The 17,413-nt window shown below is 43.0% G+C and overlaps 1 protein-coding gene across 2 annotated transcripts in view; it reads right to left on the bottom strand.

Moving 5' to 3' along the window:
• Nucleotides 1–17,413, bottom strand: part of SUGCT (succinyl-CoA:glutarate-CoA transferase) — a 1,840,030-nt gene that overhangs the window by 80,752 nt on the left and 1,741,865 nt on the right. Inside the window, exon 14 of one of the 2 annotated variants that reach the window (XM_073630532.1) lies at nucleotides 9,573–9,659. The exons of the other annotated variant lie outside the window; for it this stretch is intronic. Coding sequence (XP_073486633.1) covers nucleotides 9,598–9,659 — 62 coding nt within the window. The 3' untranslated portion in view covers nucleotides 9,573–9,597. The remainder of the gene's footprint in view (nucleotides 1–9,572; nucleotides 9,660–17,413) is intronic. 2 annotated transcript variants of the gene reach the window in all.

Raw genomic sequence — 17,413 nt, 5'->3', positions numbered from 1 at the left:
CCCCTCCCCCCCTCTCATGGGCCATTTCTAACATTATAGGGGGCGGGACTCTTGGACAGGTAACCCTCTTCACTTCATTGAGAGATGAATGCCTAAATACAGGGTATTACTTGTAACAGCCCCTCCTTAGTTACACTATTGGCAGCCCACTGGACAGGTAAGAAGTGTCAGAATACAAAGATATAAATACACACTGTACACATTTGAGGACATTTGGACATTCTGCTATTACCTATCAAGATAATAATAGAATAACAAAACTTTAAACAGTACCATTGGAAAGTATACAGGCAGGCCCTTGCACTACATGCTTTGGGGAATTCATCCATACATCTGACCAGTAAAGAGATGGGTATAGTGTGTATGGGTTTGGCAAAGTCAGCAAATAGATGATTGAGGATAGATAGAGAATTGGGATCAGCTGACTTAGCAGTTGGGGGAGGGAGGGTTAATAAAAATTGGGGGACACCACAAAAAAAACCCTCTGGCATTCTGCCTGAATTGAAATCAAAAATCACATTTCCAAACATTTTAGGGGGTGTTTGGGGTAAAGCACTACTATAGAGCTGATAAAATACATTGTTAAGTGACTACATGAGGTGAATATAGGGCAGGAGACACCATGCTGGAGAGGTTATTGAAGGGCAAATATGTATGAAGGACCTAACATAATAATTACATAACAATCCAGCATGCATGAGGACAAAGGGGACATTCACAGCATATTACAATCATGGTAATTAGGGAATGAGGGAAGAAATACAAGATATTATCAAACATTAAATACAATAAAATGTGAGATAAAAGGATAAAAATCTTACCTTCATATACTCCTTCTGCAGGACCTGTATGATGGCAGAACAGGTCTCTGGGATAATGATCCTCAGAGCCTGGGGGGAGATGCCTGTCGAGAACTTTAAGTCCTGCAGGCTTCTCCCTGTGGCCAAATACTGCAAGGTAGCAAACAACCTCTGCTCCGGAGTGATGGCTTGCCTCATGCAGATATCCTGCCTGCTGATATAGGGGGTCAGCGAAGCCAACAAACGGTGAAACACGGGGTCCGTCATCCTGAGAAAGTTCCTGAAATCATCAGGATTATTCTCACGGATCTCACGGAGCAAAGGCATATGAGAGAACTGGTCACGCTGAAGCAACCAATTCTTGGTCCATGAACTCCTCCCCACCCTGTTCATGGACTGGACTTGTGTCAAGGTCAGGACCCCAACACCAAGCCCCCGCACAGCACGAACTCTACGAGGAGTACGCATACGAAACATGGCTAGAAAATGGTCGGCTGCTCAGAACGAAGTAACAGAACGCACTGAAGAACAGCAAGGCCTGTGAAGAGCGACCTGAAAAACAGCAACGAGCAGGCAAGATCACACAGAAAACTCCGATACGAACTGACTGCATGCACTGAAGAGCAGATACAAACCCACAAGCACAAACTGAACGGCAGTAAACGATCTGAAAGCCACGAGTCTGAAAAAGCGCGAATCGTCTCTCACCAAACTTTTACTAACACGAGATTAGCAAAAGGAGCCCAAAGGGTGCCGCGCTTGGTTTTGAACCGGCCTTTTCTAGTCTCATCGTACGTGGTGTACGTCACCGCGTTGTTGGCGATCGGTAATTCCGACAACTTTGTGCGACCGTGTGTATGCAAAACAAGTTTGAGCCAACATCCGTCGGAAAAAATCCTAGGATTTTGTTGTCGGAATGTCCAAACAAAGTCCGACCGTGTGTACGGGGCATAAGTATCAAAAGTTCATCTCAATACTTTGTTATATATCCTTTGTTGGCAATGACAGAGGTCAAACGTTTCTGTAAGCCTTCACAAGGTTGTCACACACTGTTGCTGGTATGTTGGCCCATTCCTTCATGCAGATCTCCTCTAGAGCAGTGATGTTTTGGGGCTGTCACTGGGCAACACGGACTTTCAACTCCCTCCAAAGGTTTTCTATGGGGTTGAGATCTGGAGACTGGCTAGGCCACTCCAGGACCTTGAATTGCTTCTTATGAAGCCACTCCTTCGTTGTCTGGGCGGTTTGTTTGGGATCATTGCCATCCTGAAAGACCCAGCCAAATTTCATCTTCAATGCCCTTGCTGATGGGAGGAGGTTTGCACTCAAAATCTCACGATACATGGCCCCATTCATTCTTTCATGTACATGGATCAGTCGTCATGTACCCTTTGCAGAGAAACAGCCCGAAAGCATGATGTTGCCACTCCCATGCTTCACAGTAGGTATGGTGTTCTTTGGTTTCAGCATTCTCTCTCCTCCAAACACGACGAGTTGTGTTTTTACCAAACAGTTCTACTTTGGTTTCATCTGACCATATAACATTCTCCCAATCCTCTTCTGGATTATCCAAATGCTCTCTAGCAAACCTCAGAGGGGCCCGGACATGTACTGGCTTAAGTAGGGGGACACGTCTGGCACTGCGGGATCTGAGTCCCTGGCGGCGTAGTGTGTTACTGATGGTAGCCTTTGTTACGTTGGTCCCAGCTCTCTGCAAGTCATTCACTAGGTCCCCCGTGTGGTTCTGGGATTTTTGCTCACCGTTCTTGTGATCATTTTGACCCCATGGGGTGAGATCTTGCGTGGAGCCCCAGATCGAGGGAGATTATCAGTGGTCTTGTATGTCTTCCATTTTCTAATTATTGCTCCCACAGTTGATTTCTTCACACCAAGCTGCTTGCCTATTGCAGATTCAGTCTTCCCAGCCTGGTGCAGGTCTACAATTTTGTTTCTGGTGTCCTTCGACAGCTCTTTGGTCTTCACCATAGTGGAGTTTGAAATGTGATGTGACTGTTTGAGGTTGTGGACAAGTGTCTTTTATACTGATAACAAGCTCAAACAGGTGCCATTAATACAGATAATGAGTGGAGGACAGAGGAGCCTCTTAAAGAAGAAGATATAGGTCTGTGAGAGCCAGAAATCTTGCTTGTTTGTAGGTGACCAAATACTTATTTTCCACCATAATTTGCAAATAAATTCTTTCAAAAATCAGACATGTGATTGTCTGTATTTGTTTCCATATTTTGTCTCTCGTAGTTGAGGTATACCTAATGATGACAATTACAGGCCTCTCTCATCTTTTTAAGTGGGAGAACTTGCACAACTGGTGGCTGACTAAATACTTTTTTGCCCCACTGTATATATATATATATGTACTGTATTTATTGGCGTATAACACTCACTTTTTCACCCTAAAAATTGGGTGCAAATAGCACGTGCATGTTATACGCCAATACTTCAACTTTAGATGCCTCAGAGGGGACAGGGAGGGGGGCGGGATGAGCGCTGTCAGATTACATACAGTGAGAATCTCTTGTTTACTTGGCGGCCTCTGTAATAGGAAGTCCCGTCTCCTGGGCCGCCATTGGACCACTGTTCTGTCTATCATCGGAGATTCTCACTGTATATAATCTTTCGGCGCTCGTCCCGCCCCCTCCCTGTCCCCTCTAGGCTGCAAATGGGCATCGATCAGGCTGCACTGATGGCAATGGTGAGGCTGCTGCATTGATGGCAATGGTGAGGCTGCTGCATTGATGTGGACTGATGAGGTCGCATTGATGGCACTTGTGAGACTGCAGATGGGCATTGATGGGGCTGCATTGGTGGCAATTGTGAGACTGCAGATGGGCACTGACCCTTATTTTTGCTTCAAAGTTCCTTTAAAATTTAATTTTTTTCCCTGAAACTTCCCTCTTAAAATTAATGTGCGTGTTATACACCTGTGCGTGTTATACGCCGATAAATACAGTATATATATATATATATATATATATATAAAATGCAATTATCACTCTTGTAACCATGGCCCTTAAAGGTTACGTATTACTGTTTGTGAACAGAAAGCCACCAGAAAACTAAATTCCTGCTCAAGCAATAAACTATTTTCACTGCCATTATCTCATTACATCACACGGACTAATCATGTGGTTATAGTGGGCAGACGCTGTAAATTAGTACCCAGGGAGGGAAAATGTTTGTGTCAATATCTACAAATTAAGAAGAGCTAAACACTACCAGCAAAAATTTCTAAAATCCTAGGAATGTGTATAAATAACCTGAAGAAGATTGTTTTTGCCCTCAGCAAATATAGAGTTTCAGTTTAAATGGAAGGACTTATATCTGTTATGAGTACTGTATAATTAGTAAGCCATGTTAACTGATTGCTGATCGTATCACTTAGATATACAGTGGCAAGGCGGCTCTGCTGTGCCAGATCATGTACTAGGTACAAGATCCGCCACTTCTGGGTAGGGGGTGCGCACATGCGCCGCCAGCGAGTCGGCTGTGCTGTGAATAAACACAGCAGATGCCGATTAGTGGGTTCGGCCAATGGAAAACCGCCAGCACCCACCAATCATCTGGAAAACACACAGGACAGAGTCCTGCCTATGTAAACAAAGCAGAGCTCTGTCCTGTCAGTGGGGAAGTAATGGCTTTTCTTTCCCTACAAAACAGGAAATAAAATCCATTACTTCCCTTGGTAAAAGCACCACACACTGTACAAAAAAACACTGGCTAGGCACACTTTTAACCCTTTGATCACCCTAGATGTTTAACCCCTTCCCAACCAGTGTCATTAGTACAGTGACAGTGTATATTTTTAGCACTGATCATTGTATCAGTACACAGTAATCATCACTGGTTCCCAAAAAAGTGTCAGTTAGTGTCAGATTTTCTGCCACAATATCACAGTCCCACTATAATTCGCTGGTCATTGCCATTACTAGTAAAAATAAAATAAAAATTCCAGTGTACCAGTATTGCTTTACCATAGTTTGTAGATGCTATAACTTTTGCGCAAACCAATCAATATACACTTATTGGGATTTTTTTTACCGAAACAATGTAGCAGAATACATATTGGCCTAAATGTTTTTATTGTATATGTTTTATAGCAGAAAGTAAAAAATATTGGGTATTTTTTTTTTCAGAATTGTCGTCTTTTTCTGTTTATAGCGCAAAAAATAAATACCACCAAAAGAAAGCTCTATTTGTGGGGGAAAAGGACATAAATTCAATTAATGTACAGCAATGTATGACCACGCAATTATCAGTTAAAGTAACGCAGTGAGGTATCACAAAAAATGGCCTGGTCATGAAGGGGGTTAAATCTTCTGGAGGTCAAGTGGTTAAAATATAAGACAACCTGTCTCTAAAATTAATGAAACAATTAATTTTCAAAAATATGGATGTCACAATTACTTACAATGTCACAAACAGACTAGGAATATCAGTGAATAATGTGTTTAGTAATACATTGTTCATCATGAATTCCTCATTCAGTTCTTTAGGCTAGCCCTAAGGCAGCTAAACTGCAATAAACTATTGTATGGAAGTCGGATTAAGTTTTCATTAACCCATACACAGACAAAAAATAATAGCATTTTTTTTTTTTTTTTTTTGCACAGAAAACCATTTGTAAATGCAGGAAAAAAATCAAATTTTGAGTCAAATCCCTTTTTGGGATTATACCAATTCTTAAAATGATTTCAAAGCCACCTGGGTTTGACCTGATTTAATATGCAGACGTTTGAATAACACACTACATATTTCCTCATAACCTGACATAAAATGTGGGTCTTACAGGTGTACAGTATTGAAGGAATTCTTGATTTAAAGATGCATTGTGTGGCTTTTCTAGAATGTAAATGTATTCTCATGACTCCCTATGTTTTTTTAGAGGCTGAATCAAATAATGCTTTCCAGAAAATGACCTCATCCTCTATGTGTGTACCTGTTAAACATTTTACTCATTTTATAATTAATATTTAGGCCAGATGTTCTTTTAAAAGGCAATATGGCAGAGGTGTAATTCCACCTGCTCTGCCTATGTTACGCTATAGAGATTTTTTCTTTTCTGCTGTAAAATGTTTCCGTGTGAAAATCCCAGGAAGTTGTTATCATAATTATACATGGGGACCTGTACTCACTACTCTTCTGCATGAATAGTGGCTTTGTTCCCTTAAATAAAAATTAAAAAAAATAATGTATTTTTAATACATGCCAAATGGCAGCCAACTACACAAATGGTTTAACGGGACTTTATATCTTGGAGTGCCCTAGTTGTTCTCTTTTTTTTTTTTTTTTTTTAGTACTAATCCACTGTAACCCGTAATGGCCCCTGACCCATTCAGTATCAGGCTTCCCTCACAAAATACCTGTCCAGTGCTGATGGGCACCATTGTTTTGTGAACTTGTGGTACCTGGGACAGTGCATTATTTTTTACTTATGGAAAACTGTCAATACTTTGGAGAGAACTTTTGGCAACTGAAAAAATGTTTACACTAAGAACCCATGTCCCCTAAATAATTAGCAGTTACCTCTAGGAAATATCACCCTAACACTTAACTTTTGCCTATCCATAACACTTAACCAAAATCGAATTTACCACTAAACACTGTAGGCCTGTGACTAGAGGGATCAGAAACAAAGAAGGGGCTATTTTTCAGCTTATTTGCACATTGGCACAATATTCTAAACTGGATAGGACCAGTAAAACAAGAAAATGTTCTGTGTAAAAGAGATCTTAGTAGGGGGGTGTAGGTTTGGGGCCCAAGATTGTGATTATCTCCAGTAGAGAAAATCTGGCTCTAACCATTCTCCCTAGCAACAAGTCAGTTGCACTGTAGAGTCTGTAAATAGTATTGTAATCTGCCGCTATTATGTGCATCTGTGTTTACAAGCTGTAGGCAAGTGTTGATGGGGAGTCTGCCTTCAGCTGGTTATTATTTTGCAAAAGTCACCCTCACGCAGACCCCGTCTTTCACTTATAAACTCTCTGTCTGAAAATGCTAGTTACCATATTGTCAAGTTGAACTTGCTTCAAAGGCATCATTATCACTGACATGAAAACAAGTTTACAGATAAGTACTTAAGAATTTTCTGACATTTCTGATCTGAATATTTGTTCTGGGTCAATTCCAGAGGATCAGTCTAATTATACAATTAATACTCTTGGAAAGAAGATAACAAGACCAGTCTCCACTAGGGATGAGCTTTGAGTTAGAGTCCAACACATGTTTGACTCGAACATCGGCTGTTCGCCAGTTCACTGAACAGTGAACCATTTGGGGTGTTCGCAGTAAATTCGAAAGCCACAGAAACACCCTTTAAAAGTCTATGGGAGAAATCAAAAGTGCTAATTTTAAAGGCTTATATGCATGGTATTGTCATAAAAAGTGTTTGGGGACCTGGGTCCTGCCCCAGGGAACATGTATCAATGCAAAAAGAAGTTTTAAAAACAGCCGTTTTTTCGGGAACAGTGATTTTAATAATGCTTGAAGTGAAACAATAAAAGTTTAATATTCCTTTAAATTCCGTACCTGGGGGTGTCTATAGTATGCCTGTAAAGGGGCGCATGTTTCCCGTGTTTAGAACAGTCTGACAGCAAAATGACATTTCAAAGGAAAAAAGTCATTTAAAACTACTCGCGGCTATAATGAATTGTCGGTTCGACAATACACATAAAAGTTAATTGATAAAAATGGCATGGGATTTCCCCACAGGGGAACCCCAAACCAAAATAAAAAAAATGGCATGTGAGTCCCCCTCAAAATCCATACCAGACCCTTCAGGTCTGGTATGGATTTTAAGGGGAACCCTGTGCCAAAATTTTAAAAAATGGTGTGGGGTCCCCCCAAAAATCCATACCAGACCCTTATCCGAGCACGCAACCTGGCAGGCCGCAGGAAAAGAGGGGGGGATGAGAGAGCACCCCCCTCCTGAACCATACCAGGCCACATGCTCTCAACATTGGGAGGGTGCTTTGAGGTAGCCCCCAAAGCACCTTGTCTCCATGTTGATGGAGAGAAGGGCCTCATCCCCACAACCCTTGCCCGGTGGTTGTGGGGGTCTGCAGGCAGGGGGCTTATCAGAATCTGGAAGCCCCCTTTAATAAAGGGACCCCCAGACCCCGCCCCCCCTGTGTGAATTGCTAATAGGGTACAAATGTACCCCTACCATTTCACAAAAAAAGTGTCAAAAAGGTTAAAAAACACAAGAGACGGTTTTTGACAAGTCCTTTATTAAGTTCTTCTTCTTTCCGCTTCTTCTTCCATCTTGTTTCTTCTGGTGTTCTTTCGGTGTTCTTCTTCTTTCTCCATCTTCTTCTTCATCTTCTTCTTCTCCATCTTTTTCTTCTTCCTCCGCTCTTCTCGTCCCGCATCTTCCTCCAGGCTTCTTCTCTGCTCCGTCTGCATGATCTACCTCAGTGGAAGTCTTCAGCCATATGACACTTCGCTTCTTCTGGCATTTCCCATGAATTCCCTGTGCGTCACCCGGTGACCCCGCCCTCCGTTATATAAGAAATGTCAGAAGAAGCAAAGCGTCACACGGCAGAAGACTCCCACTGAGACGGATCATGCGGATGGAGTGGAGAAGAAGCCTGGAGGAAGATGCGGGACGAGAAGAGAGGAGGAAGAAGAAGAAGATGAAGATGGAGAAGAAGAAGATGGAGAAGAAGATGGAGGAAGAAGAACACTGAAGAACACCAGAAGAAAGAAGATGGAAGAAGAAGCCAAAAGAAAAAGAAGTTAATAAAGAACTTGTCAAAAACCGTCTCTTGTGTTTTTTAACCTTTTTGACACTTTTTTTGTAAAATGGTAGGGGTACATTTGTACCCCATTACCAATTCACACAGGGGGGGGCAGGATCTGGGGGTCCCCTTGTTAAAGGGGGCTTCCAGATTCCGATAAGCCCCCCTGCCCGCAAACCCCCACAACCACCAGGCAAGGTTTGTGGGGATGAGGCCCTTCTCCCCATCAACATGGGGACAAGGTGCTTTGGGGGGCTACCTCAAAGCACCCTCCCAATGTTGAGGACATGTGGCCTGGATGGTTCAGGACGGGGGACGCTCTCTCGTCCCCCCTCTTTTCCTGCGGCCTGCCAGGTTGCGTGCTCAGATAAGGGTCTGGTATGGATTTTTGGAGAGACCCCAGGCCATTTTTTTTTAATTTTGGCATGGGGTTCCCGTTAATATCCATACCAGACCTGAAGGACCTGGTATGGAATTTAGGGGGACCCACATGCATTTAAAAAAAAAAAAAATTTCAGGGAAATCCCATGCCATTTAAATCAATGAACTTTTATGTGTATTGTCGGACCGACAATTCATTATAGCCGCTAATAGTTTTAAATGACTTTTTTTCCTTTGAAATGTAATTTTGCTGTCAGACTGTTCTAAACACGGGAAACATGTGCCCCTTTAGAGGCATGCTATAGACACCCCCCAGGTACAAAATTTAAAGGAATATTTCACTTTTATGGTTTCACTTTAAGCATTATTAAAATCACTGCTCCCGAAAAAACGGCAGTTTTTAAAACTTCTTTTTGCATTGATACATGTGCCCTGGGGCAGGACCCAGGTCCCCGAATACTTTTTATGACAATAACTTGCATATAAGCCTTTAAAATGAGCACTTTTGGTTATTCATGTTTGTGTCCCATAGACTTTAACCACTTGACAACTGGGCACTTAAACCCCCTTCGTGACCAGACCAATTTTCAGCTTTCAGCGCTTTGAATGACAATTACTCAGTCATGTAATACTGTACCCAAATGAATTTTGTGTCCTTTTTTTCATACAAATACAGCTTTCTTTTGGTGGTATTTGATCACCTCTGGGCTTTTTATTTTTTGCGCTGTAAATGAAAAAAGACAGAAAATTTTGAAAAAAACGCATTTTTCTTCGTTTCTGTGATAAAATTTAGCAAATTATTAATTTTTCTTCATAAATTTTGGCCACAATTTATACTGCTACATATCTTTGGTAAAAATAACCAAATTTGGGGTGTTCGCAGTAAATTCAAAAGCCACAGAAACACCCTTTAAAAGTCTATGGGAGAAATCAAAAGTGCTAATTTTAAAGGCTTATATGTGGATATTATTTGGTCTGTGTGAAAGTTAGAGAGTCTACAAGTTGTGGTGCAAATGATAAAAAATTGATCACACCTGATGTACTTGTGGCCTATCTCATTTCTTGTGACCCGAACAAGTCAGGACAGTACAAATACCCCCCAAATGACCCCTTTTTTGAAAGTAGACATTCCAAGGTATTCAGTAAGATGCATGGTGAGGTTTTTGATGTTGTCATTTTTTCCCACAATTCTTTGCAAAATGAAGATTTTTTTTTTTTTCCTCCCATAAAATTGTCATTGTAATTGGTTATTTCTCTCACATGGCATGTGTATATCACAAATGATGCCCCAAAATACATTCTGCTACTTCTTCTAAGTATGGCGATACCACATGTGTGGGACTTTTTTCACAGCCTAGCCACATAGAGAGGCCCAACATGCAGGGAGCACCATCAAGTGTTCTAGGAGCATAAATGACACATCTAACTTGTTAACTACCTATTACACTTTTGAAGGCCCTGGAGCACCAGGACAATGGAAACGCCCACAAAATGACCCCATTTTGGAAAGCTAACACCCCAACGTATAATCTATGAGGCATAATGAGTCTTTTGAACGGTTCATTTTTTTCCAGAAGTTTTTGGAAAATGTGGAAAAAAATGAAAACGCATTTTTTTTTACACAAAGTTGTCCATTTATAAGCTATTTCCAACACATAGCATGTACATAGCAAAAATGACACCTCAAAATACATTCTGCTACTCCTCCTGAGTATAGCGATACCACATGTGTAAGACTTTTACACAGCCTGGCCACATACAGGGGCACAATACTGAAATAGCACCTTCAAGGGTTTTAGGAGCATAAATTACACATCTCATTTCTCACCCACCTATTACACTTTTGAAGGCCCTGGAGCACCAGGACAATGGAAACGCCCACAAAATGACCCCATTTTGGAAAGCTAACACCCCAACGTATAATCTATGAGGCATAATGAGTCTTTTGAACGGTTCATTTTTTTCCAGAAGTTTTTGGAAAATGTGGAAAAAAATGAAAACGCATTTTTTTTACACAAAGTTGTCCATTTATAAGCTATTTCCAACACATAGCATGTACATAGCAAAAATGACACCTCAAAATACATTCTGCTACTCCTCCTGAGTATAGCAATACCACATGTGTAAGACTTTTACACAGCCTGGCCACATACAAGGAACATCTTCAGGTGTTCTAGGGACACATAGCATGCACATACCAAGAATTACACTCCAAAATACATTCTGCTGAGCAAAGGGTAAAAAAAAAGATTACCTGTGGTTTTAGAAGCACAGTTGTCCACAGGAGGATAGCACTGGTCCAGGCAGCAGGCAGGGACTTGGTCAGCAAAAGCGAACGCAATTGTCCAGGCAACAGACAGGAACACTGTCCATAGTCAGTACAGGCAGCAGGCAGGGATACTGTCCATATACAGTCCAGGGTCAGTGCAGGCAGAGATTGTCAGCAGTGCCAAAATATTGATCTTGGTAGTAGGCAGTCCATCCATGTGGTGTGGTCAGTTCATGCGACAGGCAGAGGCATGATGGCATAGGTCCTACAGGCAGCAGGCAGAAGTAGGGCCTCATTCAGGACAGAATGGGGACAGGGGTAGAGGCTTCTCCCACCCAAATCTCTTTGAAGCCTCCCAGTCTCCAGACCCTAATCTAGGAATGAGAAAACAAAAAAAATGTTTTCATCATCCAGAAAAACAATTCTGAAGCCCCTCACATATGTGAGACCCCTGTGTTATGAATCCCACTAGTCCAGTAGCAGGGTACAAGATCAGTCCAAGAGGCAGGCAAAAAGGATGGTCAAACAGTCCAGGGTCAGTTCCAGATCAGGCAGAGGTATGAACAGAATCGGTAGGCAGAAGCGTGGTCGAAAAACAAGCCAGGGTCAGTTCCAGATCAGGCAGAGATATAAACAGAATCGGTAGGCAGAAGCGTGGTTGAAAAACAAGCCAGGGTCAGTTCCAGATCAGGCAGAGATATATAAACAGAATCGGTAGGCAGAAGCGTGGTCGAAAAACAAGCCAGGGTCAGTTACAGAGCAAGCAGAGGCATAAGGGGTGTGAAGGTAAATGGCAGGAAGTGAGGGTTATGTTTACCATACTTCACCAATAATTTAGTAAAGTATGGTAACGGCGGAAACAGTCAACTATACAGAGGCCTGGTTGGGAAGGACATTGGGGACAATAAAAAGTAGTGTCTCTTCTCAGTGCTCCTTTGGTGCACACCTGGCATTTTCTCTGCCGTTTTTGGCCTGTTGGTCTGGGGGGGATTTTTTCGGGAAAGTGGCGTTCGGACAGTCTACTAATCACATCGAATCGAATGGTTTCTGGTGGGCTGTTCGGGTATATATGGGCAGTGATGATTTCCTCCTGGTATCCAAGGAAGGATTTGGGGCTTGCAGTGGATTTATGATAAATAACATAGCTGTTATATTTGGCCAAATTGAACAAATAAATCAAAACTTTTTTATACCACTGGTATGTTCTTCTCGTGGCAAGGTAGGGTTCAAGCATCTGGTCGTTGAAGTCGACACCCCCCATATACTTGTTGTATTCAAAGATGCATGTGGGCTTTTGGATTACCCCATTCCTCCTGGTTATCTCCACAACGGTGTTATTGTGGATTGATGAAAGCACGTAGACGTCCCTTCTGTCCCTCCACTTCACAGCCAGAATTTCCTCATTCCTCAAGCTCGCCATCTCCCCTCTTCTTAGCTTTTTGTTCACGAGGCTTTGAGGAAAGCCCTTCCGGTTCTTCCTTATGGTGCCACATGCTGGAGTCTTCTGTCTGTGAAGATTTCGGAGCAGGGGCAGACTAGAATAAAAATTGTCCACATATAGATGGTAGCCTTTCTCCAGGAGTGGGTTTATGAGTTCCCAAACGACTTTCCCACTCGATCCGATATATTCTGGGCAATTAGGGGGATGTAGCTGGGTATCCTTCCCTTCGTATACCATGAAGGCATAGGTATATCCTGTAGCTCGGTCGCATAATTTATACATTTTCACCCCATAGCGGGCCCTTTTGGTGGGAATAAATTGTTCTATGCCCAACCTGCCACTAAATTTGACCAGGGACTCATCCACACATATGTGCTGGTCTGGGGTAAATAACTGGGGGAAGATATCAGAAAAATATTTTAGTAGTGGGCGAATTTTATATAACTTGTCAAAATGTGGGTCATTTCAGGGAGGGCACTGGGTATTGTCATTGTAGTGTAGGAATCTCATAATCATGAGATACCTGGTTCTGGGCATTACAGAGGAAAAGATGGGCATGTGGTGGATGGGGAGGGTAGACCAATAGGACCGTAATACATTTTTTTTGGTTAGTCCCATACAGAATGTGAGGCCCAAAAAAATTCTAAACTCCTCCACTGTTAGGGCTCTCCATTCATAGGGACGGGCATAATAGGAGGTTGGGTTACTTGCTATGTATTGTTGGGCATATAGATTGCACTGGGCCACAATCGATGCAAGCATGTCCTCAGTAAAAATAAGGTTGAAAAAATCTAATGGTGAAAAATTTTCTGTATCCACCTGGACTCCTGGCTGGGCAGTAAAAGGGGGAATGATAGCTTCTCCTGAATTGGGTGGCAGCCATAAGGGGTTCTCAAGGGAGTAGGGAAGGCTGGCATGGGACCTAACCCTTTGGGCCTGAGGTGACACCCCACTGGTACGTGGCCTTTGTCGAGGTACTGCGGTGCTGGTGGATGGCATTGCGGTGATAGTGGATGGCATTGTGGTGATAGTGGATGGCATTGCGGTGCTGGTGGATGGCACTGCATCCTCACCAGTATGTCTTCGTCTGGCGGGCAGACTCTCATCCTCCTCTGAGGCTGTCAGTGTACCACTGCTGAGGACAGGCTCGTAGTCCACGTCAGACTCAGAATCTGAATAGGAATCTGAAGCGGAGAGATCCCCGTTGCTCTCGTCGGCCGCAAGAATATTATATGCCTCCTCGGCTGAATATACTCTTTGTGACATAGTGATGAAAAATGGCAGATATGTGGCACTGATGACACGTGACACTAGCAGATTGCACTGGTGATAGATGGCACTGATACGTGACACTGATGTGGTAGGTGACACTGGTGACACTGATGACACTGATGTGGCAGGTGACAGACAGGTGGCACTGACGACAGATGGCACTGACAGATTGCACTGATATGTGGCACTGATACGTGGCACTGATACGTGGCAGGTGACACTGACAGGTGGCACTGATGTGGCAGGTGACACTGATGTGACAGGTGACACTGACAGGTGACACTGATGTGGCAGGTGACACTGACAGGTGGCACTGATGTGGCAGGTGACACTGACAGGTGGCACTGATGTGGCAGGTGACACTGACAGGTGGCACTGATGACAGATGGCACTGACAGATGGCACTGATGACAGATGGAAGCAGTAATGAGCACTGTGGCACTGATGTGGTGCTGGTGCTCATTACTGCTGGTGGATGGCATTGCGGTGATAGTGGATGGCATTGTGGTGATAGTCGATGGCATTGCGGTGCTGGTGGATGGCACTGCATCCTCACCAGTATGTCTTCGTCTGGCGGGCAGACTCTCATCCTCCTCTGAGGCTGTCAGTGTACCACTGCTGAGGACAGGCTCGTAGTCCACGTCAGACTCAGAATCTGAATAGGAATCTGAAGCGGAGAGATCCCCGTTGCTCTCGTCGGCCGCAAGAATATTATATGCCTCCTCGGCTGAATATACTCTTTGTGACATAGTGATGAAAAATGGCAGATATGTGGCACTGATGACATGTGACACTGGCAGATTGCACTGGTGATAGATGGCACTGATACGTGACACTGATGTGGTAGGTGACACTGGTGACACTGATGACACTGATGTGGCAGGTGACAGACAGGTGGCACTGACGACAGATGGCACTGACAGATTGCACTGATATGTGGCACTGATACGTGGCACTGATACGTGGCAGGTGACACTGACAGGTGGCACTGATGTGGCAGGTGACACTGATGTGACAGGTGACACTGACAGGTGACACTGATGTGGCAGGTGACACTGACAGGTGGCACTGATGTGGCAGGTGACACTGACAGGTGGCACTGATGTGGCAGGTGACACTGACAGGTGGCACTGACGACAGATGGCACTGACAGATGGCACTGATGACAGATGGAAGCAGTAATGAGCACTGTGGCACTGATGTGGCACTGTATGGGCACTGTATGGGCACTGTAGGGTGTTTCACTAAAGGCTCGGCACTCACAGTTATCACAGATCGCTCTCTCTCCTCACACACGGTCTCTGTGTGAGGAGAGAAAGCCGGCAATGAGAGAAGATCTCATATGTTTACATTTGAGATCGTCTCTCATTGGAAGCTCGGATCGCGCTGTAAACAGCCGCTGTGATTGCCCGTTTACGGCGATCTGTGACTGGCTGTGTCCAAGGGACACGGCCAGAGCAGAGTTTCCCCGATGCACACTCCTGGGAGAGCACATTGCGGAAGTGAACAGGAGGACGTCCAGGGACGCCCTCCCGGCAATTGGAGTCGCGCTGTAGCCGTCTTTCGGCTATAGCGCAGATGCCTAGTGGTTAACGGTGTTCGTGGGTTCAAACAAATTTTTTGCCTGTTCGCATGTTCTGATGCAAACCGAACCGGGGGTGTTCGGCTCACCCCTAGTCTCCACATATCTATCATACATTTTACTGCATTAAAAACATTTTAACAATAAATCCTATTCTTTCCTGCATGGCTGGTTCATCCCTACATGCAGCAGTTTTTTGTGTTTTCACACCTATGTGCTATCATGCACTGCAATGCACATGTATAGATTTAAAAAGGCCATAACAGTTAAACAGATTGTAACCCCTAAACCTATTTCCACCTCTTAAAGCAGACATTCAGTAATATTTTCAACTTTCCATCTATTAAATCTTCTGCCCTTGTTGTTCTAACTTTGGATAGTAAAACATTTTTTTCTGCCAGTAAATACCTTATATAACCCACTTCCTGTTTCTTGTCTGGTCATTAGCCTAGGCTTATGACATCATGCACAGCTCTCTCTCTCACTCTCCTGAGAGTTTGCCAGGAAGGGAGGGGGATGAGTCATGAGAGGGCCAATGGGAGGTGCAGGGCTGCAGAGCTGGAGGTGTCCCTCTGTGTGTGTAAATCCAGGAAGTGAACAGGCAGCAGCTTCAGCTGCCCCCACTTAAAATAGATGTAGCCAGACTTAGTGGAGGGAGATTTCTGCAGCATATTTGGCAAGTACAGAATCTCAGTATATATAAAATAATATGCAATTGGTTGGAGGGAAGCTTCAGAATGGCAAAGATATTTTTATTACAAATTATGTGAGCAGACTGCAGTTCCTCTTTAATGTAATCTTACTTTTATGCACAACCCTTAAGTTTAACTCCCCAATGGCTTGCATACGTGAACACTTGTTTGCATGCAAACTGACTGTGTTCACTATTGATGATAAGCATATTGAAACGCAAAACACAAAAGCAGTTTAGAGCAATTTAAAAGAGGCTTGAAGAAGCTCTTTAGCATCTCAGAGCAATTCAGAAGCAACTTCTAAACACATCACAAGAAACATACCAAATCAAAGTAGCACAAAAACAAGCTAATAGTAAGCTTAGCCTAGTGGACTTTCCTCTACAGCACTACCCCCAGAAGTGCCGCTAAATTGTTTTGTGATTTTTCTACACACCTGAAGATGACACTCCTCACTCACCCAGCACTTACTGACCTTGAGATATTAGAATTCATTAAACAAGCATATCCTAAAAGAAGAAAGGATTAGCAAAGTGTACTTTTTCAAACAATCAATAAACAATAACATTATTCTGAGAGACACCTGCAACATTCAGGCTAACAGTAATTACCAGAACTGAACTGCATTTACCTAGCAAGGGTATATATATATATATATATATATATATATATATATATATATATATATATATATATAAATTCCTATAACTATAACTATCCAAGTTGCATCCATCTGTCCAGTGATTGATGGAAATAAATGTTGGCTGGCAAAGTTGGGGTCCTTGAAGAAAGCACAACAGTTCACAGCAGACAATAAATTAACTTAAATCATGAAAAAGTAAAAGTCAAGTTCAAGTCAGACAAGGATAGAATAAGCATTGCAAAGTGGTCTCCTTAAAGATGGCTTCAAAACTTCTGTATTACTGAATATTCAGTTTAACTGTGTCCACACTGCAGAAGAACAATACAGCAGCAACAAAAGAAGGAGTTCCACAGCAGTTATCAACTACATTCCAGGTTACACTTCTAAGTCTGACACCCATGTGTATTAACAATAAGCATTACTTCAACTATTAACACTTAACCCACCTAATACTAAAAGCTAAGCTATGACCTGTGCTATCAGACCAAAAATGTACCTTATATGCTGAACTAAAACTTTTATTAACCACTTACCCACTGGGCACTTAAACCCCCTTCCTAACCAGACCAATTTTCAGCT

This window comes from Aquarana catesbeiana, linkage group LG05 (genome assembly GCF_042186555.1).
Source record: "Aquarana catesbeiana isolate 2022-GZ linkage group LG05, ASM4218655v1, whole genome shotgun sequence".
Taxonomy (NCBI): Eukaryota; Metazoa; Chordata; class Amphibia; order Anura; family Ranidae; genus Aquarana; species Aquarana catesbeiana.
The sequence above is the reverse complement of the archived record's forward strand: the minus strand, read 5'-3'. Positions and strand labels throughout refer to the sequence as shown.